General features: G+C 49.6%; 1 protein-coding gene across 2 annotated transcripts in view; it reads right to left on the bottom strand.

The window, feature by feature from the left end:
• MYOM2 (myomesin 2) overlaps positions 1–26,636 on the bottom strand; it is an 82,643-nt gene that overhangs the window by 41,793 nt on the left and 14,214 nt on the right. For both annotated transcript variants that reach the window (XM_067721885.1, XM_067721886.1), the window contains exons 6-14: positions 26,294–26,386; positions 19,539–19,627; positions 19,402–19,452; positions 18,484–18,648; positions 15,767–15,928; positions 13,402–13,543; positions 12,069–12,268; positions 11,039–11,092; positions 1,615–1,742 (exon numbers count right to left, since the gene is read on the bottom strand). In XM_067721885.1, the coding sequence (XP_067577986.1) occupies positions 1,615–1,742; positions 11,039–11,092; positions 12,069–12,268; positions 13,402–13,543; positions 15,767–15,928; positions 18,484–18,648; positions 19,402–19,452; positions 19,539–19,627; positions 26,294–26,386 (1,084 nt within the window). The remainder of the gene's footprint in view (positions 1–1,614; positions 1,743–11,038; positions 11,093–12,068; positions 12,269–13,401; positions 13,544–15,766; positions 15,929–18,483; positions 18,649–19,401; positions 19,453–19,538; positions 19,628–26,293; positions 26,387–26,636) is intronic.

The following is a 26,636-nucleotide window of genomic DNA, read 5'->3' as shown; positions in this document are numbered from 1 at the left end:
TCTTTTTTTTTTTTTTTTTTTTGCGGTACGTGGGTCTCTCGCTGCCGTGGCCTCTCCCGTTGTGGAGCACAGGCTCCGGACGCGCAGGCCCAGCGGCCATGGCTCACGGGCCCAGCCGCTCCGCGGCATGTGGGATCTTCCCAGACCGGGGCACGAACCCGCGTCCCCTGCATCGGCAGGCGGACTCTCAACCACTGCGCCACCAGGGAAGCCCGAGGCAGGCCTCTTTTTAAAAGTGGGTTTGCTAGAGGGGGGTTAAATAGGGGAAGGGGAGTCAGAGGTACAGACCCCCAGTCCTGTAGTAAATAAGTCGAGGGATATGATGTACAGCAGAAGAAAGATGGTCAATAATACCGTAATTACCTTGTATGGGGACAGATGGTGACTAAACTTGTGGTGACCACCTCATAATGTATGCAAATGTCAAATCACTACATACTACACCCGAGACCAACATAATACTGTACATCAACCACGTTTCAATAAAAAATAATTTAAAATTTTAAAAGATTTTTAAATGCGTTTGCTGAAACTTGGTCTTTCCGGCACTGGGTAGGTGAGTAGGAAAATGTCTCTGAAGAGGGCCTGAGAAAGCGCCTTTCCTCCTGGGAGGGCTGACCACTAGATTTTCATGATGCAAAACAACAAGCTAGCACCCAGCAGCAAGAAGTTAACACTTGACTCTGCCACAGGTAAGCCTTGCAGATAAGCAGAGAAAGCTGAGGGTCATTATACCGTCAGGAGCCTGAAAACCGTTCATTTCCATTCTGCCTTCCTTCACCTTGTTGTATTACACATTACTACTGTAGGAGACATACATGCTCACATTAAGAGTTACAGACTTTATGTGTATATTACACGTATTGGATTGCCTAGTACATTGTAATATAAGTTTAGTATCACAAAACCACGGTTACAAGATTCGTATGGTTATACAGGTTTTTCAACAATGGTCCACAGCCCAATCACAGTCCAGCGATCTGAATGACTGTGTCACAACCTGCATTTTTAGTGCAATTGGATCTCAAAGCAGGAGAGAGAACACATGGCACGGAGTAAGGATACTGTGTTTGAAATTTAGTTGGTGATGTACATTCAGTGTGTGTGTGTGTGTGTGTGTCTGCAACACACAAACTATTTCTTCCTACGCGTCCAGATCTAAGAAGTCTGCAAACCAATGATTCTGTGTAACCCTTCGCCATCTGAAGTGTGAATTCCTCAACACGATCGCCACCAAGTGGCCACTCGACTTATGAGCAAACTGAGAGCAGGGACTGCTGTCCCCCTGCCCACATCTGGAATCCTCAGAACTTGGGAGCCTAGAATGTTCCAGCAGGAAGAAAGCTGGCGGCCGCCTCAGTGCGAGGCCCTCGTGTACAGCGGGGAGCCGGGAGCCTGACGGGCCCCCGCGGAGGGCGGCACAGCCTGAGCGGGACCTGCTCCTCGGATGCCACGCCCCTCACAGAACCCCTCAGGCATTCACAGCTCAGCCAGTGTCTGCAGCTTCACGTTAAATAACTGATCTGAGAGCTGCCCATCCTTAAAACACACGACACAGCACCACGGGAAAGCCTACAGAGATCCGCTGCTTCAGGAAACCCACCCGGGGTGTACCTTCTCAATGAAATACATCAGCGGCTCCTTGCCACGGGGGACAGGTGGGTCCCAGCTGAGGACGACATATGTCCTGCTGATTTCTGAGGCGTGGACGTTGGTGGGAGGTCCTGGAACCTGGACATCACCTGGAGGAGGAATCAACACCGTGAGCGCTGACAGGAGCCGGGTCAGCCTGCTTGCCGCAGCCCATCTTGGGAGCACGACCCTCGGCTACTTTCCAGGCATCAAAGGCCTCACGCATCAGTGTCGGCTTTTGCTTCATTTCTATTCTGGGAAAGCAAGCAAGCTGCAAGGACTGTTTTTCCAGAGCCAAAGTACAATGAACTGGTAAAGATCGTCCAATTACTTCTGTTTCCAATATAAGCCAATTCGTAAGAAAGGAATCTAACCCAAAATTCATCCAGAATTTCAGCTGGAAGTGGGAGAGGAATTTACCCAGAAGAAACAGGGCATTTAACCAGAAATGCAGCTCTGACTGTATGGGGGATTTGTGCAGAGAAGGTACCAGCAATGGTGTTCTGCAGCAGGGAAGCCTTCCACGATGGGGGCCGTGCTTTCTCTAAGGGCCCTCTCTGGTTGTTTTCCTCTCATTATGCCCTCAAAGCATGGAAACAATATAGCGACTTCCAAAGCACATGGCTTCCCTTCCTGGGTAGATCTGTTCCACATCCACAAGCATCGCATCTGTCTATATACTTAAAATTCCAGCGTGATACCAATTAGCAAGTAACTATAATAGAACAGACAGTCGCATCAAAGAAGCCCACTGCGTCTCTTCTGACACACGTCTCTTTTTAATAAAATACTAGGTGGGGCTTCCCTGGTGGCGCAGTGGTTGAGAGTCCGCCTGCCAATGCAGGGGACACGGGTTCGTGCCCCGGTCCGGGAAGATCCCACATGCCGCGGAGCGGCTGGGCCCGTGAGCCATGGCCGCTGAGCCTGCGCGTCCGGAGCCTGTGCTCCACAGCGGGAGAGGCCACAACAGTGAGAGGCCCGCGTACCGCAAAAAAAAAAAAAAAAAATGCTAGGTGTCAGGCGTGTTATGTTTGGATGTGAGAACTTTTCATGAGGGGTGGAGGTTGTCCAGACGCACAGTCCCAGTCATTGCGATACAAAATATTATGAGCTTCCAATTAGATTAGCACAAGATTAAGATGGTTCAAAACGTCCCCAGGACACCTGGGAGCCCTGCTGAAGATCCAATGGTTCCCTCTGGACTGCACTGCCGGGGAGGAATTTAACAGCCGCGTGGAAACGGCCCAAACAAGCCTGGGTTTCATTTCATTAGAGTCCTGTTACCGCGCTCATCACATTTGACAGGCAACAGGGGCGCAGAGGCACAGCCGTGGGCTTACCCGGGAGCATCTGGCAAATGGGTTGGGTTTCAAACAAGGAGCGAGAGAATGTCCAGAAAGGTGCCAAGTGTGCCGGGCAGAGCAGGGCCCCGCCACACCCTACACGCCTTCTCTGGATCCACCTGCCGTGTCCACACCTAAAGAGACCCAGGGAGAGGCCCTAAAGAGAGAAGACACAGATCACCCACCCTTGGGTGGTGCAGACAAGCTTCCAAGCTGAGTGGCGGTGCACCTCAGAGGTACTAGATGACACAGGACAAAGGGGGGCAGAGGGGAAATGACGCACATGATAAAGCAGCGTGAGCGTGGGAACACACCAGTGCAGCGTCGCCTTTCCTGCACGTTCAGATCTGAACGCCTCGCTGTGTTTAGACCTGGCACCTAACTTCGAGACCCAGAGGAAAATGGAATAAGGAGCACTTTATCTGAGGCCAAGACAAGAAGGAAGAATCCGGCTTTTGTCAGCAGGGACTCCCCGATCCGGGAGGATGCTTGGGTTATGCGGACTCTCCGCCCACCCGGGGCCGTGCACTAATGAGCCTTGGAGATCTGCAGATGACCCCAGCCCCGGACAGAACAAGAGGACATGCAAACTGGCCCCAGGAGCCAAGGGGAGGACCAAGGAAGTAAACTGATGTCTGTTACCGACACTCCAACTGCTGAGAGGGACCTCAGAGAGAGAAAAAGCAAATGGAGGCAAAACAAAAAGAGCGGCACGGCCACGTGCCTTCCGGGGTGGGCTGACCACAGCGCTGCTGGGGGCGGGTCCTGCGCTTGCCTCTGCCTCCGGGTCACGATGCTCCTCTGGAGCCCTGTTCTAACGAGCCACGTCAACACCGGATGAAGGTGGACATATGAGATGGAAACACAGCTCAGAAACGAGCTCAGGAAAACACAGTGCTTTCCCAAGATCACACAGCTAGTGGGCGGCTCTGCAGGGGTCCAAACCTAGGTCTTCGAATCCCAAACCCAGCTTTTCGTTCTGTTGACCACAGCCTCCAGAACCTGCCCCAGAGACTCGCCTCTACGTCAGTGAAACGTAAAGTTTGTTCGGAATTGTTAGAACGCCCAAGAGGACAGAATTCAAGAGAATGAACAACTGTAAATGAGTTTGCGGCATTCAGAGCAAAGGATGAATTCAATGCGTTAGCTACAAATGAGCTTATCCAAAACAGTGCAGTGAATGCTTGGATATATAATAGTAGAACAAAAACCATCTCATTATATCTGCGAGAGCCTATTCGGGCCTTTCCAAGAATGAGGTGCCTATTTTTCCATCGAGCAACTCAAGAGAGATAGGAAGATTTGGATGATATTAAAAGGAGAGCATGGATATTAATTTAAATGTTTGTAGGAAGACACCAACCAAGAGTAAAATGATTAGAAAAGATCAAAAGAGGGACCTTCAAGATGGCGGAAGAGTAAGACCCGGAGATCACCTTCCTCCCCACAGATACATCAGAAATACATCTACACGTGGAACAACTCCTACAGAACACCTACTGAACGTTGGCAGAAGACCTCAGACCTCCCAAAAGGCAAGAAACTCCCCACGTACCTGGGTAGGGCAAAAAAAAAGAATAAACAGAGACAAAAGAATAGGGACGGGACCTGCACCAGTGGGAGGGAGCTGTGAAGGAGGAAAGGTTTCCACACACTAGGAGCCCCCTGGCGGGCAGAGACTGCGGGTGGCGGAGCGGGGGAGCTTTGGAGCCGCGGAGGAGTGCACAGCAACAGGGGTGCGGAGGGCAAAGCGGGGAGATTCCCGCATAGAGGATCGGTGCCGACCGGCACTCACCAGCCCGAGAGGCTTGTCTGCTCACCCGCCGGGGCGGGCGGGGCTGGGAGCTGAGGCTTGGGCTTCAGTCGGAGCGCAGGGAGAGGACTGGGGTTGGCGGCGTGAACACATTCTGAAGGGGGCTAGTGCGCCATGGCTAGCTGGGAGGGAGTCCGGGGGAAAGTCTGGACCTGCCTAAGAGGCAAGAGACTTTTTCTTCCCTCTTTGTTTCCTGGTGCGCGAGGAGAGGGGATTCAGAGCACCGCTTAAAGGAGCTCCAGAGACGGGCGCGAGCCGCGGCTATCAGCGCGGATCCCAGAGACGGGCATGAGACGCTAAGGCTGCTGCTGCCGCCACCAAGAAGCGTGTGTGCGAGCACAGGTCACTGTCCACACCCCGCTTCCGGGAGCCTGTGCAGCCCGCCACTGCCAGGGTCCCGCGATCCAGGGACAACTTCCCCGGGAGAATGCACGGCGCGCCTCAGGCTGGTGCAACGTCACGCCGGCCTCTGCCGCCGCAGGCTCGCCCCGCACTCCGTGTCCCTCCCTCCCCGCGGCCTGAGTGACCCAGAGCCCCCGAATCAGCTGCTCCTTTAACCCCGTCCTGTCTGAGCGAAGCACAGACGCCCTCAGGCGACCTACACGCAGAGGCGGGGCCAAATCCAAAGCTGAGCCCTGGGAGCTGTGAGAACAAAGAAGAGAAAGGGAAATCTCTCCCAGCAGCCTCAGGAGCAGCGGATTAAAGCTCCACCATCAACCTGATGTACCTGCATCTGCGGAATACCCGAATAGACAACGAATCATCCCAAACTGAGAAGGTGGACTTTGGGAGCAACTGTAGACTTGGGGTTTGCTTTTTGCACCTAATTTGTTTCTGGTTTTATGCTTATCTTAGTTTACTATTTAGAGCTTATTATCATTGGTAGATTTGTTTATTGATTTGGTTGCTCTCTTCCTTTTTTTTGATTTATATATACATTTTTTTCCTTTTTTTCTCTTTTTGTGAGTGTGTATGTGTATGCTTCTTTGTGTGATTTTGTCTGTATAGCTTTGCTTTTACCATTTGTCCTAGGGTTATATCTGTCCGTTTGTGTGTGTGTGTGTGTGTGTGTGTGTGTGTCTGTGTGTCTGTGTGTGTCTATGTGTGTCTTTTTTTAGTATAGTTTTTCAAGCTCGTTATCATTGGTGGATTTGTTTTTTGGTTTAGTTGCTGTCTTCTTTCTTTTTTTAATTACTTTTTTAATTTTAATAATATTTTAAATTTTAATAACTTTATTTCGTTTTGTTTCTTTTCTTCCCTCCCTCCCTCCCTCCTTTCCTTCCTTCCTTCCTTTCTTCTTTCTTCCTTTTTTTCTCTCTTTCTCTCTTTCCTACAGGGTCTTGGTGCTCTGGCCTGGTGTCAGGCCTGAACCTCTGAGGTGGGAGAGCTGAGTTTAGGTCATTGGACCAGCAGAGACCTCCTGGCCCCAAGTAATAGCAATCGGCGACAGCTCTCCCAGACATCTCTGTCTCAACACTAAGACCCAGCTCCACCCAATGGCCAGCAAACTCCAGTGCTGGATGCCCCATGCCAAACAACTAGTAAGACAGGAACGCAACCCCACTCATTAGTGGAGAGGCTGCCTAAAATCATACTAACTTCAAAGACACCCCAAAACACACCACTGGACGGGGCCCTGTCCACCAGAAAGACAAGATCCAGCCTCATCCACCAGAACACAGGCACCAGTCCCCTCCACCAGGAAGCCTACACAAGCCACTGAACCAACCTCACCCACTGGGGACAGACACCAAAAACAACAGGAACTACGAACCTGCAGCCTGCAAAAAGGAGACCCCAAACACAGTAAGTTAAACAAAATGAGAAGACAGAGAAACACACAGCAGATGAAGGAGCAAGGTACAAACCCACCAGACCAAACAAATGAAGAGGAAATAGGCAAACTACCTGAAAAAGAATTCAGAGTAATGATAGTAAAGATGATCCAAAATCTTGGAAATAGAATGGAGAAAATACAAGAAACGTTTAACAAGGACCTAGAAGAACTAAAGAGCAAACAAACGATGATGAACAACACAATAAATGAAATTAAAAATTCTCTAGAAGGAATCAATAGCAGAATAACTGACGCAGAAGAATGGATAAGTGGCCTGGAAGATAAAATAGTGGAAATAACTACCACAGAGCAGAATAAAGAAAAAGGAATGAAAAGAAATGAGGACAGTCTCAGAGACCTCTGGGACAACATTAAACGCACCAATATTCGAATTATAGAGGTCCCAGAAGAAGAGAAAAAGAAAGGGTCTGAGAAAATATTTGAAGAGATTATAGTTGAAAACTTCCCTAACATGGGAAAGGAAATAGTCAGTCAAGTCCAGGAAGCGCAGAGAGTCCCATACAGGATAAATCCAAGGAGAAACACGCCAAGACACATATTAATCAAGCTATCAAAAATTAAATACAAAGAAAAAATATTAAAAGCAGGAAGGGAAGAGCAACAAATAACATACAAGGGGGGCTTCCCTGGTGGTGCAGTGGTTGAGAATCTGCCTGCCAATGCAGGGGACATGGAATCAAAATCAAAATCAAAAACATTGATTTCTCTTGCATTCCTATACACTAATGATGAAAAATCTGAAAGAGAAATTAAGGAAACGCTCCCATTTACCATTGCAACAAAAAGGATAAAATACCTAGGAATAAACCTACCTAAGGAGACAAAAGACCTGTATGCAGAAAACTAGATGACACTGATGAAAGAAATTAAAGATGATACAAACAGATAGAGAGATATACCATGTTCTTGGATTGGAAGAATCAACATTGTGAAAATGACTATACTACCCAAAGCAATCTACAGACTCAGTGCAATCCTTATCAAACTACCCCTGGCATTTTTCACAGAACTAGAAAAAAATTTTCACAATTTGTATGGAAACACAAAAGAGACCGAATAGCCAAAGCAATCTTGAGAACGAAAAATGGAGCTGGAGGAATCAGGCTCCCTGACTTCAGACTATACTACAAAGCTACAGTAATCAAGACAGTATGGTAGTGGCACAAAAGCAGAAATATACATCAGTGGAACAGGATAGAAAGCCCAGAGATAAACCCACGCACATATGGTCTCCTTATCTTTGATAAAGGAGGCAAGAAATACACAATGGAGAAAAGACAGCCTCTTCAATAAGTGGTGCTGGGAAAACTGGACAGCCTCATGTAAAAGAATGAAATTAGAACACTTCCTAACACCATACACAAAAATAAACTCAAAATGGATTAAAGACCTAAATGTAAGTCCAGACACTATAAAACTCTTAGCGGAAAACATAGGCAGAACACTCTATGACATAAATCACAGCAAGCTCCTTTTTGACCCACCTCCTAGAGAAGTGGATATAAAAACAAAAATAAACAAATGGGAGCTAATGAAACTTAAAAGCTTTTGCACCACAAAGGAAACCATAAACAAGACAAAAAGACAACCCTCAGAATGGGAGAAAATATTTGCGAACGAAGCAACTGACAAAGGATTAATTTCCAAAATATACAAGCAGCTCATGCAGCTCAATATCAGAAGAACAAACAACTCAATCCAAAAATGGGCAGAAGACCTAAACAGACATTTCTCCAAAGAAGATATACAGATTGCCAACAAACACACGAAAGGATGCTCAACATCACTAATCGTTAGAGAAATGCAAATCAAAACTTCAGTGAGGTATCACCTCACACTGGTCAGAATGGCCATCATCAAAAAATCTACAAACAGGGCTTCCCTGGTGGCGCAGTGGTTGGGAGTCCGCCTGCCAATGCAGGGGACGCGGGTTCGTGCCCTGGTCCGGGAGGATCCCACGTGCCGTGGAGTGGCTGGGCCCGTGAGCCATGGCCGCTGGGCCTGCGCGTCTGGAGCCTGTGCTCCACAACAGGAGAGGCCACAGCAGTGAGAGGCCCACATACAGAAAAAAAAAAAAAAAAACTACAAACAATAAATGCTGGAGAGGGTGTGGAGAAAAGGCAATCCTCTTGCACTGTTGGTGGGAATGTAAATTGATACAGACACTATGGAGAACAGTATGGAGGTTCCTTAAAAAACTAAAAACAGAACCACCATATGACCCTGTAATCCCATTACTGGGCATCTACCCTGAGAAAACCATAATTCAAAAAGAGTCATGTACCACAATGTTCACTGCAGGACTGTTTACAATAGCCAGGACATGGATGCAACCTAAGTGTCCATCGACAGATGAATGGATAAAGAAGATGTGGCACATATATACAATGGAATATTACTCAGCCATAAAAAGAAAAAAATTGAGTTATTTGTAGTGAGGTGGATGGACCTAAAGTCTGTCATACAGAGTGAAGTAAGTCAGAAAGAGAAAGACAAATACCATATGCTAACACATATATATGGAATCTAAAGGAAAAAAACATGGTTCTGAAGAATCTAGGGCAGGACAGGAATAAAGACGCAGACGTAGAGAATGGACTCGAGGACACAGGAAAGGGGAAGGGTAAGCTGGGAAGAAGTGAGAGAGTGGCATTGACATATATATACACTACCAAATGTAAAACAGATAGCTAGTGGGAAGCAGCCGCATAGCAGAGGGAGATCAGCTGGGTGCTTTGTGACCACCTAGAGGGGTGGGATAAGGAGGGTGGGAGGGAGACGCAAGAGGGAGGGGATATGGGGATATATGTACAGGTATAGTTGAGTCACTTTGTTATAAAGCAGATACTAACACAACAATGCAAAGCAATTATACTCCAATAAAGATGTTAAAAAAAAAAAAAGAAGCCATTGCTAGGAGGGAAAAACAAGTATCGTATATTAATGCATATATGTTGAACCTAGAAAAATGGTACAGATGAACCGGTTTTGCAGGGCAGAAATTGAGACACAGATGTAGAGAACAAACGTATGGACACCAAGGGGGGAAAGTGGTGGGGGGTTGGTATGATGAATTGGGAGATTGGGATTGACATATATACACTAATATGTATAACATGGATAACTAATAAGAACCTGCTGTATAAAAAAATAAATAAAATAAAATTCAAAAATTCCCCCCAAAATACGTATTTTATACAGGCTGGTCTCCTGCAGCAAACATCTCTTCTAATATAACTGGGCCATTTTTTACTCACTCAAACGTCTGTGTTTTCATGAGCTGTTTAGGAGGTCATAACATCCACCTTTCCTAAATTGTTTTCTTTTGTTACTTACTTGTTGGGCATCTTTCCCAGTTTCTGAGTTTTTCTGGAAGCAGAGGTTTTAACTAAGACTTTATTTTATTTTTTAACTTTTTATTGGAGTACAGTTGCTTTACAATGTTGTGTTAGTTTCTACTGTACAGCAAAGTGAATCAGCTATAAGTATACATATATCCCCCCTTTTTTGGATTTCCTTCCCATTTAGGTCACCACAGAGCACTGAGTAGACTTCCCTGTGCTATACAGTAGGTTCTCACTAGTTATCTATTTAATACATAATATCAATAGTGTATATATGTTAGTCCCAATTTCCCAATTCATCCGCCCCCTTCCCCCTTGGTATCCATACGTTTGTTCTCTATGTCTGTGTTTCTATTTCTGCTTTGTAAATAAGATCTTCTATACCAGTTTTTTCAGATTCCACATATATGCGTTAATATACGATATTTGTTTTTCTCTTTCTGACTTACTAATTTTTAAGTTTTCACTCACTGTCCTCTGTGAACTGTAGTTACAATTCCAATTAAAATCTTTGGATTCCTGGTTAATGATGCTAGATTCTCCTTCTCAGTAAATTTATCTTCCCAGATATCTAAGGACTATTAAGAAGAAGTGTGCACAAAATCCAATAGAAAAAAGGAAATGCAAACTTTCAAACCACAGGGACATTATTTGATAGAAAACTAGTCCCTTTTAGTCAAAATGTTAGAAATAAAATTTTTGCTTAAAAAAATAATAAAATAAAATACTGTTCAGTCGTGGAGTCTGGGAGAAAGGACCCCAGCCTCGGCCAGGACTTAAGTCTCAGGTTGGGTCTGGTTACTCCTCTGTAGGTCCCCGAGGATGCCTGAGAGATCCCACATGAAGCCATGAAGCCAGGACTCCACTGACCTCCACTCTCACTTTCATTCCCGCCCTCTGCCCTGCTGACTTTTTAAATTCCATAGACCTTAAGCTTGACCCACAGTTTTTATTTTTACATGTGAAGAGTGTACCCACCACTCTCTAATTACAACCCTAAATCCCTAGGGTATAAGCAGCTGAAAGGAAATGGTAACGAGTTCCTTACCTTCAAGGTCCTCCTGATAGATTACGATTTCTTTATCTCCCTCCCAGTGGACTGCTGCGGAGAGAAAGGTCAGTGCTGAATTTGACGTCCAGAAAGCGCTGGATTCCCAGAATCACCTTTATTTTTTGCAATACACGGGCCTCTCACTGCTGTGGCCTCTCCCGTTGCGGAGCACAGGCTCCGGACGCGCAGGCTCAGCGGCCATGGCTCACGCGCCCAGCCGCTCCGCGGCATGTGGGATCTTCCCGGACCGGGGCACGAACCCGTGTCCCCTGCATCGGCAGGTGGACTCTCAGCCACTGCGCCACCAGGGAAGCCCCCAGAATCACCTTTGTATTACGATGACATCATTCGCACTACTCTGAGGTCCTCAGAGTTGATGTTTTGGAAGTGGTCTCAGAGATCCAGTGCTTCTTGGCTCTTTGTACTGGATTCAAAAGGCCACGCAGCGGGCCTCCCTGGTGGCGCAGTGGTTGAGAGTCTGCCTGCCGATGTGGGGGACGCGGGTTCGTGCCCCGGTCCGGGAAGATCCCACATGCCGCAGAGCGGCTGGGCCCGTGAGCCATGGCCGCTGAGCCTGCGTGTCCAGAGCCTGTGCTCCGAAGGCCACGCAGGTAAGGAAAATGCAGTGACCCACTTAAAACCATAATTAAGGGCCCAATCCCGTTAAGGAATCTGGGTCATGTGAAATTAAAATTCAGAAAGGGAGGGGCTTGGCTTCACCGCCTTCTGAGCCTCATCATGTGTTGAAATTACAACATCAGTGGACTAAGAAAAGTCTAATTCTGAACCAATTTAACTGGATTTCAGTGAAGAGCCTTAGGAAGATGAAGCACCTTCGTTTCAAGGTGTAAATGTCAGCCTGGCATCCCCACCCCTAACGTGACCTTGACGGCCATCGGAGCCCATGAGGCACAGCTGTGCTGTGCTCAGCTCTGAAGATGTTCTCGAGGCTCAGATACAAGATGGGGGGAAAAGAGAAAGAACAAATCACACAGAACTGCTGGAACTTGAAGTCTGCGCGCCCTACCTTGTAACGGTTTGAGGTCAAGGGGGTCGAGGGCAGCCACAGCCTCAGAGACTCTGGAAGGCCGGCTGATCCCTGCATTGTTGACAGCCCGCACGCGGAAGATGTAGGACCTTCCTTCAAAAAGTCCGGTTACGGGGTATTTACAGATCTTCACGGGGCGGTCATTGCACTGAACCCAACTGTCAGTTCCCACTTCACATCTTCAAATAAAAAGTAAGAGTAGAGAATAACAACTATATCAGTCTAGTAAGTATATAGAGCTGTATACATACATTACGCGCATATATTATATATATATAATTATATATATACATATATATATATATATACAGTTATATATACACAGTTATAACAGGAGAACATCTCCCACTGGTAAAATGAATGCTGTCGAAATACTGATTTACACAAATAGTAGTATAAATAAACTTTAAAAGACAGAGCTGTCTAGGAAATGTGGTATATACACATATCGTCCCTGAGTCTTTCTAACTTACAGCTGAAGCTCAATTCCCCCCTTCAAAAACATTTAGTCAAAATCTCCTCCAAGGGTTATTTCAGATCCTATCCCTGACAGTTCTCTTTCAATGTACACCACAAAATCTCTGGGTGCCCCTAAGCTCCCTGGCACGTCTGGTGCCTAGGCCCAGGAAATCAACGGTCCTTCATCCGGTGTCCCAAAGACGCATCTTTCTCCACCGGGACACAAAGTGAGTCCTCGCTGCGAGGCTGGCTCACCGTCTACTCCAATCACGTTAAGATGTTTCTTTCTAGAACGCTTGTCATGAGGAATTTGGAAGTCTTTAGGAAATATTAAGTCCTGACCAGAAATCTGAAAATGTAGAAAAGATTGACCTCCATTTTTCCCAGGCTGAGAAATGTCAATACAGAAACTGCATGTCAAATTCCTGCTGGCATCCTCAGCCCGACGTCATCATGCCCAGGCCCTCGTCCTCGGAGGGAGGAACAGGGCTGAGCACAGACCTGCCGGCCGGAGCCCCATCCTAGCCCCAGGCTGGACCCTCAGCGGAGCCTGCAGGCTGGGCTCAGAGCAAGCCTGGAGAGGCAGGGTGGGATTTGATACTGGTACCAGTTAGGCAAACTGAGCCTCAGCCAGCACACACGGAACCGCGTGTGGGTACACGAGGCCCCGCCTGGCAGGTGATATTTCCAATTACCCAGCCAGGAATGACTAATAACCACATAGTGAAGTTACCTATATCCCATCAAGAACGGCGTCACAAACTTGAGATCAGAGAAATACCTACACACCTCGTCCTGGGTAATACTCTTTTGAGGAACGTTTCCATCCCCAGAGGAATCAGTGGACACTCACCGATCAACAAAATAGCCGATGACCGGGCTCTCCTTGGTCGTGTTGGGTGGCTTCCAAGTTACGATGACATAATCCCGGTTTACATCGTGGCACTGCAGGTCCATGGGCGCGCCAGGGGCCCCCGTGACCAGGGGGTCAGCGTCTGGGGTGGGAGAGGAAAGGGGAGTCACGTGATCAGGGTCCTGGGTGCGGGGGGGACAGCTGAGGCCAGCTGACAACTTCTTCAAACTCAGTGAGCTATCTGCTTGCTCTCCTCCCCCGCCTAGTCCTCACGCCCTTGATGGACTGGTGACAAGAGACATACATGTACTGATGAGTCTTTAAACTCGAAACACTCTGTCCTCTAGGACACACTCAGTCTGTGATTTTCCGTAAACGAATCCAAGTTGAAGTTCACCTTCTGCTGATGGCATGTCATCACATAATGTCATGTCGTCCAAAACCGACCGATGTAATGATAATAACAATGGGGCCTTTTGAACACCTGAGAGACAGTACCTTAGACACTTGTGTGTTTCAGAGTCCTCCGAAGGTCTGAGGACTTCGATTTTTTTTCCTGCAAGTCGTGAGCACACTTTGGGTCCGTACCCATGCATCCCTTCCACCGCCAATTATGGTCACAGTGCAATTACGTCTGTTTTCAACTGTTAATTACGGCGGCCCTGAAGGCCAACAGAGCCATTTAGAAAGTGAATACACTGCACATTTAATTTCCCCATGTAAAATGTGCATTTCTTCAGGACCTAGGGCAGCTGGACCTTCTTAGCAGTGTAAGCACTGTACACTTCCTTGTTCCCCTCTCCTCAGCATATTAAAAGCTAAGGATTTCTTCACACCAAGTCAAATATTGTCTCTCATATTCAAAGTCCTCAGAAAGTTGTCAGAACACTTAAACTCCCCATACGTGCATTATTTTCCTCCTGCTGGCTGCACAAGCAAGGCAATGTCAGCTACTGCTTTTACTGTGCTTTCATGGGGCAAAACACCTTGCTAGAAGGCACGCACGGAGAATGGAAGGCACATTTTAACGCCAACCAAATAAAAATGGTAAAACTTTGTGGACGTGTCTAAAACCCCAGGGATCTAACGGAAATGGTTTGGAAAAAATAATATACTGACGGTGTCATTCCAGGCACATATAACCTGGAGCCCGAGGTGGGCATACAGGTGCAGGAGACACGGAGAACAGGGCAGGTAAGGCAGGGGTAGGGAATGGAGGGCAGAGTGGCCAGGGCCGCGGGGAGAGGAAGAGGGGCGTCCCGGTCAGGAAAGCAGCTGCCGGCCACCCAGAAGAGACTGGTGTCCCGGGGAGGGGCCGGCCGGGCCTCAGCCAGGAGGGGCCTCTATGCCCGAGGCCGCTGCACGAGCCAGGGCCGGTGCAGGGTGAGGGCTCGGCTGGGGGGCACTCACTGCCCCGCACACAGGGCCGGGCTTCGCAGGGGGCCAGCTCCTGCTTCCCAGAGAAGTGCCCAGGCCTCTGCGCGCTACATCTTCCCTGGAGAAAGAGAGAGTATTTTCTTCCAAAACTGCTGTGAGAACTTTAGATTATATATACATATGTGAATATGTATGTGTGTGTGTACACATATATACACCTGTATGTATGTGTACACATATACATATATATAATATTATATATAATTTTATCCATTTTATACATCCCTTACATAAGAGTGTGTATATGTGACGTATACATCGACACACGTACGAATATGTACACCCACAAGCCTATATATGATAGGCATTTATAGATAATACACAAATATCTATGTTATACATATACATAAAGATAAATACACGTATATGTATAACATCAACCACTGTGCCTGGGATATCACGAGCTTTGTTTTCCTTTCCATGAGTGGGATGGACAGGCTCTCATGGGCTGCTGGGAGGATGAAACATGACAACACGCGTGTCTCCTGGTGTAAGCGCCCCGGAGGTGTGGCCCCCGTGGTTACTGTCTTAAACACACATGTGACTGAAGTCAGTGGTCATGACAGTGTCAGTCCTTCCTGCCACGGCCCTGGCCCTGTCACAAGGCCTAAGCAGGGGAAGAGGGGAGGGAGGCCCAGGCGGCGCGGGAACGGGCCCTTCCACTCCGGACCCCACTCCCCGCGTGGATTTCCTCCAGAATCAGCAGTTCGGGGCTGTTCACTCCAAGGAGTCATCCTACGAATTCCAGCAATTTATCAGCGACAGGGACACAAAGCTCCGCCTCTGCTCCATCCCCAGTGACACCTGCTTATGTCGCGGATGTAATCGGGACGCGCCCAGGAAACACCTCCCGGCGGTCAGGCCATCTCTGGGGAGCAGCCTTGGGCTCCGTCTGGGCCCCGTCCCACCCCACCCGTAGCCTGCGCACCTCGGACGAACAGGTAGGCGCTGTGGTCGCTGACCCCTCCCCTGGACACGATCCTCAGGGTGTAGAGACCCTCGTCGTCCTTGTTGAGGTGACTGAAGGACAGCAAGGCCTGGCCATCCCCAAAGAACATCTTTATCCACTTGGACTCCTTCAGCAGCACGTCTGGAAGACGATCAAGGGAGACGGGCTTCAGGGACACGCAGGGACCCGGGGCACACGCGGAGGACAGAGGTGCCCGCCAGTCTGACCCGGAGCACAAACACACACGTGGGGCTGGGGGGACCGGGACACGCGGGACAGGACAGAGGTCAGCACGCAGAGTGTGAAAGGCGGGACTCGTCTTCAAGGGGCCCTGCTGCGGCTTCGAAACGCACTTCACCCAGACGCTGACACCAGGAAGTCCCCCACCAGCGTTCCTTAGACATTAATAATACAGTGCCAACAAACCAGTCAGAAGGCGACGAAACCAAAGAGGCAAATTTCGGGAGAAGAAACAAGGGAAGTGACGAAAAATACTCAACACTGGATATCAAGGAGACACAAAATAAAATCCTGAGAAATTATTGTTCACCTACTGATTTGCCAACATCCGTAACTGGAAAGTGCAGAGAGGACAGCCTGTCAGGTGCAGCCTTGAACCTGCCTGTTCCATTCGAATTGGCCAAGACTATGAAACTGCGGGTCCCCAGAATCCCGGGCACTTCCTAGTCACGGGAACACCTTCTAAGATCCATGCCAACATTCTCTGGGAATGTTAGGAGAACGCTCCTCGAACCCATTTCATTTCCAGAAAGGGTAACTTAGAATCTTAGAACTTAACTCTTAAAGTAGAATTGCAAAGGGGAAATTAATCTCCTTTGCCACCACAAAGAGGTTCTCTCCCTTCCTCTCTCCCTCCCGGACCATGAAGATCAGACACAACTATCCTATTCCAACCTAAGAGCACAAGCCCAGTGCCCTCGGATCCCAGCAGCGGACTCCCGGGGGTTGCAAGGTCACAGGCATCTCCTCTGCACCTGGGACGCGTACCTGTTCCTCTCCTCTGCGCTTGGGCCCAGGGGTCCCCCTCCCCCTCCGCCAGCTCAGAGCCCTTCTCATCTGTCAACGGCCTATTTTTTCTTTCCATAAAGCTCTCCATCATCACCGCAAACCTGCTTTCTTGGCTAACTTGAACAGTGCGCGGGGCCAGTGCCATGCGTTTGGCAAAATATCACAGCCTGTTCTGGGACACTCCTTACACTTCACAGAGGCTCTGCTTTACCATTTTGTGTATTTTCCCCAACTGGATTATAAACACCTCATGGCAGGAATGGCGTGTGACTCTGTGCTATTCTGCATTGGGTTAGGCCCTGAATAAACACAGGCAGGATGTTCTGTGACTGAATCCATAGGGAGTGAGCTCCCTTAGAAGCAGCAGCCCGAGATGAAGCTTCCTTCCACAGTCTACCCACACACGCCACACACACACACGTCACACACACGTCACACACACACACACGCCACATACACACACCACATCCACAGACACCACACACACACGCCACACATACTACACACATACACGCCACACACACACACATCACACACACTACACACACACCACACATACACACACACACGCCACACACACTACACACACCACACACACACGTCACACACACTACACACACACACGCCACACACACACACACCACACACCACACATACACACACCACACACACCACACACACACGTCACACACACTACACACACACACACCACACATACACACACCACACACACACGTCACACACACTACACACACACACCACACATACACACACACCACACACACACCACACATACACACACACACCACACACACACACACGCCACATACACACACACACCACACACACACACGTCACACACACTACACACACACACATACACACACCACACACACACCACATACACACACCACACACTACACACACACGTCACACACGCCACATACACCACATACACACACGTCACACACACTACACACACACCACACACCACCACCACACACACACACATCACACACACATACACACACCACACACACACCACACACACAGAGATACACACACACCACACACACACACACACACACATCACACACACACACACACACCACACAGCCGCACAGGGCAGCCCATGCTGGCTGGCGGAAGCAGTGGAGCAGGGCCCCGGGAATGGGGGTGGTCCCAGCCCTGCCACTTCCTGGAGGTCGGGGGTAGGGCGAGGAAGTTCCTTGTCTCAGCTGCCCACTTATGAGGGGGTTGACAACACTTCCCTCCCAAAGACCTGATGAAAATCAAGTGAGTTATCACACTCAGAATAGAGTCGGGACGCAACAAGCTCTAATAAATGGTAGCTACTGCTTCAGCAGAGGAAAAACATAAAGACACAGACACCCCGCTCATTCCTCCTAATCTCACGGAGACCCTCTTTATGGAGGTATAACAACCCCCCATGACTCATCTACCTCCAGGCCTCCCTGCTAAACCCATTCCCAGGGAAGTTCAAGGTCAACGCAGGTCCAAGCTGCCCCAGGCTCGCCTGCTCTGCTGCCTGCAGCTGTCACGGAGGTGGAGAAAGCGCCAGGTCACCATCACCCCAGTGAGGTCGGGGTCCGAGCCCAAGCACGGCGGGTGTGGGCGCAGAGCGTGCAAGAGGCCGCGACACTCACCGTCCCGGTACCACTCGGCCCGCGGCTGCACCCGCTTCAGGTCCGGCGTCACCAGCAGCGTGCACTTGAGAGCCAGCGTCTCGCCTTCCCTCCGGAAGGTGACACCGAATTTCTCCAGAAACTGGATGTCGAAGTGCATGTGCGGGATCACGGAGGGCAGGGGCACTGCACGGGGCAGACGGCGCGGTCACACGGCGGGCCGGCTGGGCAAAGCAGGCCCCTCACCACCGCCTGCGCTCGCATCCTCACGGGCTGCGCTGTGGCCCGAGCGCCTGTGTCCCTCCCGTTCTCAGCTCGAAGCCCCGCCCCCCGGTGTGAAGATATTGGGGGTCGCCTTCGGGTGATTAGGCTGGATGAGGTCGTGGAGGTGGGAGGTGACCCGGGATGGGTCAGTGCCCTTGTAAGGAGAGGACGAGACCACAGCCCTTTCTCTCAGCTCTTCATGAGGACACGGCGTCCCACACCTGCTAGCTGGGACGCGGTGTCCCCTCCCTGGTGGGCACCTCGACCTCGGACCTCCAGCCTCCAGAACTGAGGGAAGTAACTGTGTGATGTTCAAGACCCAGGTGAGCTGTTTGTTATGGTGCCCGAGCTGACTCAGCCACTCCTGAAGAATCAGAAAACCAGTGTGGAGTGGAATCTGGTCATTTGTGCCAAAGGAGGATGGAAGGCAGAGTGAGCAGGGGGTGCGTGCTCTGAGCCACGTGCAAAGCGTAAAGGGTTTAAATCCTGCATCAGCCCCAAGATGTGTGAGCCCCTGAATCTATGGCAGCGACGGTCAGCACATCGACCCCAGCCGGGAGAAAGGGCCTTTTGCAACACAGTTTGAAAAGAGATCTGATGCTTAGGAAATATTTTTCAATGGTATGCTATGTCAGTACACATTTTTCTGCACAAAGAAGGACAGAATCAACTTACCTCTGATCGGGAGCCCCACAGAATGCAACGGCTCCTCGTCACCTCGGAATCCTGCAAGACAGTCCGGCGATCACGGCAGAGAAAGAGGACAGAAGGTGGGGAGACAGCGCCCCATCCCCGCAAGACGGCAGACTCACTTCTCACCACCACCGCCGCATTGGTGGACGCCTGTCCGTGCACGTTTGTCGCCACTGCCGAGTAGGTCGCAGTATCGTCAAAGTCCACCCTTGGAGGGAAAAAAGCAAGACAGCGTCCTGAACGTGCTGTCGGGGGCCGGCCTGGTCTCTGAGAGTCAGCGACCCGAACTCGAGCACAGCCTTCCTCGACAGCAGCTCGTGGGACCTGGACCCCTGGTTCGTGAGTGATTTGTTTGAGAGCAGTGCCAGCTGTGCCCTCGGAGTGAGGTATTAACTACAGACACGGGTGACGTCTGATCCCATACGATGCCTTGGCTTTGGCTTTGCGGGGGAAGACGGTGTACTAGCACTTCCGGAAATGCTGAACTGCACTCTCAGAGAGAAGCTTGTATTCCCTCTGGTTCTGTTTGTCTACCTGCAGCATCCGTGGTTTTATCTTGTCAATGGGCAGCTCCAATGGCCTCAACCTCCAGGAGAATCAACCCTACCTCCCTCCCCACCAGGGGTTCCCTGCGCAGACCCCCAAAGCAGTGGGATTGCCCAGACAGGAAGCACCCACTCATGGGCGTAACAAAGGTGCCTGGACTGGACCCACCTGAGGCCTCCGGGCCCGGAGCGTCGTGAGGGACGCATGTCCACCCCCGGGAAGGACAATGGCCCAGGGACCGCGGAGCCCAGTTTCTCAGGGGTGGGGCTCCTCAGCTCCCCACATCCATCCCACAGAAGCTGAAGCTTAGCTTCTGGCTATGAACTGTCTTCCCACCAGCTTCCCCCCAAAACTTGACGTGAGGACTCTTACTCAACTGACCCTCTGCTAGTTACTTTCCGTTGGCTACTCTGTATAAAAGTCTCAAGTGCCCAGCAAGACAGTACTATTACCCTATTCACTTGGAGAGAAAGTAGAGCCTTTAAGAAGTTGGGTAAACAAGGTCCACAAAACTCTGAACTCTGCAGGTTTCTGGGCCTTCTGCCATCTCTCCAGGCATGGGCATCACAGGCACAGTGACAAAAACACAGAAAAAGTTTACTCAGACTTCACGTTTAGATGCTTTAAGCATCCAGCGACCCAGAGACAAACCCGTTCTTTGGAAGTCCTTCGTCATCTTATTGTATTTTCTATTCCACTTGGAGCTGAAAATAGTTTCTTTGACCAAAACATACAGTGTCTCCAAGAAACGAGAGAGAACATTTCAGGGACCCACGCTGCCTGGGAAGAACCCCGTCCCTGCCTCGACGAGGTTCTAATCCAGTTCCACTGCGCCCGGTGATGCCACCTGGCCTCCTGTCACGGCCGCTGCTCAAGGGAGAGAGAGCCGCGACCGCAGATGTTCGAACCAGTGCATTACGTTCAGGCCCACCTTGGAGGGATAGAGGCCAACCTCAAGGCCCCTCAACAAAACTGCAGTTCTAGCCTGAACGCATCACATTCCTTTGCCATGCCATTTCCACGTACACTGCGGGTACAGCGTATCGCCAGGGGCAGAGTAAGAGTGACGGTACAACATGTAAAAATCCCGTAACCATAACACGGATGCTTTCCCCATCACTGGCCATTAATGTTCTCTGCTGATCTACACACACGCTGAGCACGCGCGCGCGCGCACACACACACACACACACACACACACACACACATTCACCCAACAAACAGGCCACAGCAGCTACCTCTGGGAACACGGCTAGGGCTGGGGGTCTAGGGACGAGTGGAGAATTTCTTCTCTTCCATAACCTTAGGCTTCGCTTGGATTTTTTTTAACCTTGCCCTTGGGTTATTTCTTCTAAACAATGAAACCACTGTGTTTTCATAAACGCATTCTTCAAACAGGAAGTATTCTTCTGGGATTAGCCCTATACCTCGCTCTACAAAGATCCCTCCCCACTAGCGGGACTCACCCTCCCTGCAGACCGGAGGGTTGGGCCGCCCACGGGCATGGGCTGGGGAGTCAGGCATGGGCTGGGGAGTCGGGAGCCAGAACAATGCAGGGGAGAGGCAAAGGCTCCTGTACAGACCTCCGCACCAAATCCCCCGACCTGGAGGCTGGGATGGAACCTGACTGTGACACAGACTCAGAAGTAGGAGCCGTAAGGCAAAAACAGACACCCCACCCAGAGCCGACAGACGGGGCAGCCCAGCACAGGAAGTGGCCCTCCCCCCGCTGGACCTGAACCAAGGCTGTCCCTGGGCCCAGCTGGTCAGCTTCGCTACCACTGCTGAGTGAGGAGGTTACTGGTGCCTGAAGCACGTCAAGTGCTCGAGAAGACCGTGTACAGACGTCACTCAGAGTGTGTCCATCCGTCACCATAAACCTGTTTCCGTCTTCTTCAATACCTCCCTCAAAGGCCTTTCTGGACGTTACTTAGTCTAGGTAGTCTCCAAACTGTGTCCCATGGTTTTTAAACCAAATCTCCCAAACGTGCTACCAATTTCTTCTTCAATATGAATTTCAGCAGTTTTTAAAACAACAGTAGCAACACACCCTGGACACACCACGTACTGGCCACTCACTGAAGCCCAGACACAGCTCTGTGCCGCGCGCGCGACGGTCCTCAGGCAGAGCTGCTCACGCCTTCCCTGCTTAACTGAATTACACGCTGAGATTTCAAGGTCAAACTTAATGTTCCCATTTGCGACCACTAATCGCTGTGAATCAGGACTTTTCTTCAATATTGTGCAATCAGAATAAAAGCCGGGGCAAAATTATGTTTACTCAGACTATTACAAGACTGCAGTCGTCAGCCGCAAGTTCTGATTTCAGGTCTGTGCCCTCGTCAGGCCAGCCTGATAAGTCTCATCTACTGACTTTTTAACAAATAAATAGTATGTATTTAAAACGTCTCAAATACGTTTATTGAATACCTACACTTTACTTGGGGGACACTGACGATTAAATAAAACAATGCATTTGAAAATACTCTGCAACTGTATAGTACTGTATGAACTGTGTATATTATTCATTGAAATGTATAGCTGAATTCTTGGACTGAAGTTCAAAAGAGGTTCCCTTTCCCTCCCCGGAGAAGGTCCTCTCCTTTGCCTTTACATTCCAATGAAACAGCACGGATTTCTAAGCGTTTTGAGAACTGCAGTGAGTTGCTCTCCATCGTTTCTTAGCTGAGAACAGCTGGAGGAACCCAAGAAGGAGGTTTGTGACGCAAAGAAGGGGCAGGAGAAGCCCCAGGCACCAAGCCCACCTGGACAGCGGCGTCTCCCGCCGGAGTCTGAGCTGCTTTTCAGTTGACTCACAGAATTAGGACCCCGGAGGCAGACGTACCTAACACTCTAGCGCTGATAGCCGGTCAGGTAACCAGTTAGCACTTGGCACTTAGCAGGAGGGACCAGGCTGGGGAAAAGGCGCCTTGGAGGCAGGATCTTGGTGCACCACACACGTGCACACCTGCTCACGTGCACCTATGCAGAAGAGAGGCTCCACGGGGTCGTCTGATTTGTAAAGAAGCCCATGCCCCCTAAAAACCTCCAGACCCACTGATTTACTACCACAGACCCCAGGCAGGGCGCACCCGGCTGAGGGAGGATGCAGGCGAGAGTTAGAACTTCCGGTTATGCTTACTCTTGTCTCGTTCTTTTTGCACATCTCTTTTGTAAATGTTTTACATTCTATAAAATACAGTAGAACATATACAGATTATAAATAAACACACGTGCATGTACTGGGGGAGGGCTCATATATATTTGTTGGCTGCTTTTGCAGGGGGTGGGCTGCAGGAAGCATGGCGCCTGGGGGCACCGGACAGAGGACACAGCAAGGGACCAGGCAGGCAGGACTTTGCAGATTCGGAGGAGACTGTGCCCAACTTAAAATTCTGTTCACAGGTCACTTGGAGACCCACATGCCTGACCACAGCCCATGGGCCCCCAATCTTCCTCTCCTGCCCGACGCCATGCTAGGAGAAGCACTTTGCCAGCCCACAGAGTCTATTTCGAGCCTCTACTTCATGCTGTCAGAAATTGCAAGCGAGTGATTAAGGGGCAAACGGGTTTATTTTCTCTTTGGACCTCATCCCAGAATAGGCAGAGGTGGTATCCTTTGGTCTCAATTTTTACAAACTTCCGTGGGGCACATTTGCAGCCCAAAGTCTCCATCTGAAGTGCTCCCAAAACCACTCCAGGGGAGAAACTAATAACACTTCATCTATTTTAAAGAGGGGCAGGCAAACGTTTAAGTGGCACGTGAACTTCTCTTGTGTAGTCAGGCCCCATGTACTCAAACTCTAAGCGGTGTTAACACGGGATTTACAACTTAATTCAAAGTAGAATTTGAATATCAAAGTCTAAAAATAAAGTGTAAGAAGAGATTAGCCCTGGAGTCGCCCTGCGAGGAGTGGGGAGCGCAGAGAGGTGAGGTTAGAATAAAACACAAGATAGGATGTTCTAAGCACCTTTATAAAAACACGAGAGCAGCATGAAAATTCTTTGAAGAAACAGAACTCACCCTATGAGTCCCAAGAGAAAATCTTATGAGCATATAAAATCGTATGAATTACAGCTTAAATTCGAACAGTACCAAAGGGAACTAAGCTCTCTTTTTGGCACTTCAAGAATTCGGCGACAGTGGCCAAAGAATATTCATAGGAATAAATGTCACTCTTGTAACAGAAAGAGCTCATTCCCCAGCCAGTGGAGCAAAGGAGCCAACATATTCCTCACCACTTAGCCGGCCACAGGTCAGATGATGGTAACTCAGCAGTTTGGAATGAACAGCTGAGGTCAGCTGTAATTTGCGGGCTTCCCCCTGGCTCTTTTTTCTGAGGACTCTCTACATTTCATCTGTTAAGAATGTCCCAATGTGGGTAAGAATACTGAGAGAAAAGTTAGTCTCAAAAATTTCCTTGTCCCAAATTCCTTAACTCTTGGCAAGCTGAGGCAAACTCCAAGTAATAGATCTGAGGACACCTGGATATACTGGGGCCTCACTGATTTAGTTCTCATGGTTCAAAGCTTCTCTTATTCCCAGTACAAATTTAAAAGTTGCCAACGTAGTGTGAACAGGACTTTTTCACACTTGAGAAAGGGAATTCGTTTCTCTTTTCAAAACGATGACTAAAATTCAGCTTGCAAACAAACCAGTTGCTAGGGCATCCCAGGTTAGAAAAGAGTCACCCCACACACACACCAAATAAAAATACTCTTCAAAAGAAGGAAAGTTTCTCTTTCTAGATAGTATGGCTTACTGCCTGTGGAAATTTCTGGAAATTTTGGAAATTGAAGGAAAGTGGGATGCCTAGACCCCGCCCACTCTCAGCCTTCCGCACCTCAGCTGACGCAGGAGCCCCCAACCCTGGGGCTGATTCCGACCCCTCTTTTTCGCTGACACCCACATCCAATCCATCAGCAAATCCTACTGCTCTAACTTCAAAATCGGTCCCCGCCCACCTCACTGGTTCCACCTCATCCACGGCGGTCCAAGCCCCACCATCTTTCTTGAATTTCGGCCAAGCTGTCCAAGTCTGCCCTACTATCCGTTCGCAGTCAGTGACCCTTTGGAAACAGATCTTTCACTTCCCCTTTGCCCCCAGTAACAGCCTTGTGACGGTTACAGGGTCTGGGGTGATCTTCACGGCGCTGGTGACATCTCTACCCTTCTGTCCTATGACTGCCACCAACTGCTGCAGCCCTGGGGTCCTGAAGCTCCTTCTCGGAGCCTCCGCCCCACGCATCTGTCCCCTCCTCCATCCCCTTTGATGTCTTCTCCTCTAAGGCCTGCCTGGCCCCCCTTTAACACCACACCTGCCCCAGCCCCAGGCCATATGCCCCGACCCCTGCACCCAGCATCGTCACCCTGATCTACTGTATGATTCCTTTTTTATTACACTTAAGGCTTGCCGCCATGTTCTGGACCTCCAGGTCAGGAATCGAGGTTTTGGTCGCTTTAACACAAGTTCCTAGACTGTGTGGGGCACAGAATAGGTTCTCAATAAACAGTGCCAGTGGGGCCCATGGGGCCAGGGCCTCCAGCTTTTCTAAACACTCTCAAATTTACCTAGAGAAACAAGGCTATGACTCGACACAAATTTTAATCTTAACTGTAACCTGTTAGCCTCTGTCCTAATTAATCTGCATAATGTTACGATCTTTTTGTAAAAAATAAAAGCTGTGTATACAGAACAGCAGAGAGTAAATGAACAGCGGAATCTCACTTTTGTGGAAAAAAAAAATCAAAACGTGCTTGTACGGTTCTACACGTGTGTTGTGTAAGGGAAACAGCAGTGCTGTAAGTACAGCAAAATACCGACCCTGGAGGTTGGAAATACGGATGAACTTTACCTTCTTTTAGTTATCTGTATTTACTGCATGTTTTCAATTTGCTACGAGAAGAAAATAAAGGTCATGTTTCCTTGAAGAGTTGAGCTTAGGAACCGTTGCCCAAACCTGCAGGAGATGCAGCCCGGCCGCTGAGCAGGCTGTGAGGGTGTCTGTGCGTTTCCCCGCGGCCCTCACACCTGGCACACCCTCACACCTGGCACACCCTCACACCTGGCACTACCGTCCTTCCTTAAGCCATTTTCTCCTTTCGTTCCCAGAACAGGAGCCCCGCAGAACCAACCACTGAATCCACATCCCTCTGGCCTGACCCCAAGGAAACAAAGGGAAGCCTCTACGACCCGTATTTAACTCAGAAACACCAGGAACGTCACGCGGAATTCAGATGTGGTGTGAGCTGCCCGCCGCTTCTGTGTTTGGGAGGCTGCTCACCTGGGCAGGTGCTGGGGCGCGGCCGTGCCCGCCAAGCCCTCACCTGTTGATCTCCAGCGTGTGCACCCCGTACTTGCTCTCAATCTTGTACTTTCCCGGCTCCCCTGCCTGGCAGATCAAGCTGCCGTCTTTATACCTGAAAGAGGGAAACACCTGTCTGAGCGTAAAGGCCGACTGGCTGTTTTGCACGTGTCCCCACCTTCCTGTTTCCCATCCCCCGCCGCCCCTCGTGGGCGGGCGAGCGCGCGCGCGCACACACACACGCAGCACACTTTCGCTCTGCTTCTGCCTGATTCACCACTCGGATCGCAGGGCGGGAGCAGCTACGGGAAAGGTTCAGAGCCCACTCTTGGCTGTTTAAGGGGAGGGGGCTCGTGCAGGACTCA

This window comes from Pseudorca crassidens, chromosome 21 (assembly GCF_039906515.1).
Source record: "Pseudorca crassidens isolate mPseCra1 chromosome 21, mPseCra1.hap1, whole genome shotgun sequence".
Taxonomy (NCBI): Eukaryota; Metazoa; Chordata; class Mammalia; order Artiodactyla; family Delphinidae; genus Pseudorca; species Pseudorca crassidens.
Note: the sequence above shows the minus strand (reverse complement) of the source record. Positions and strands in the feature narration are given on the sequence as shown.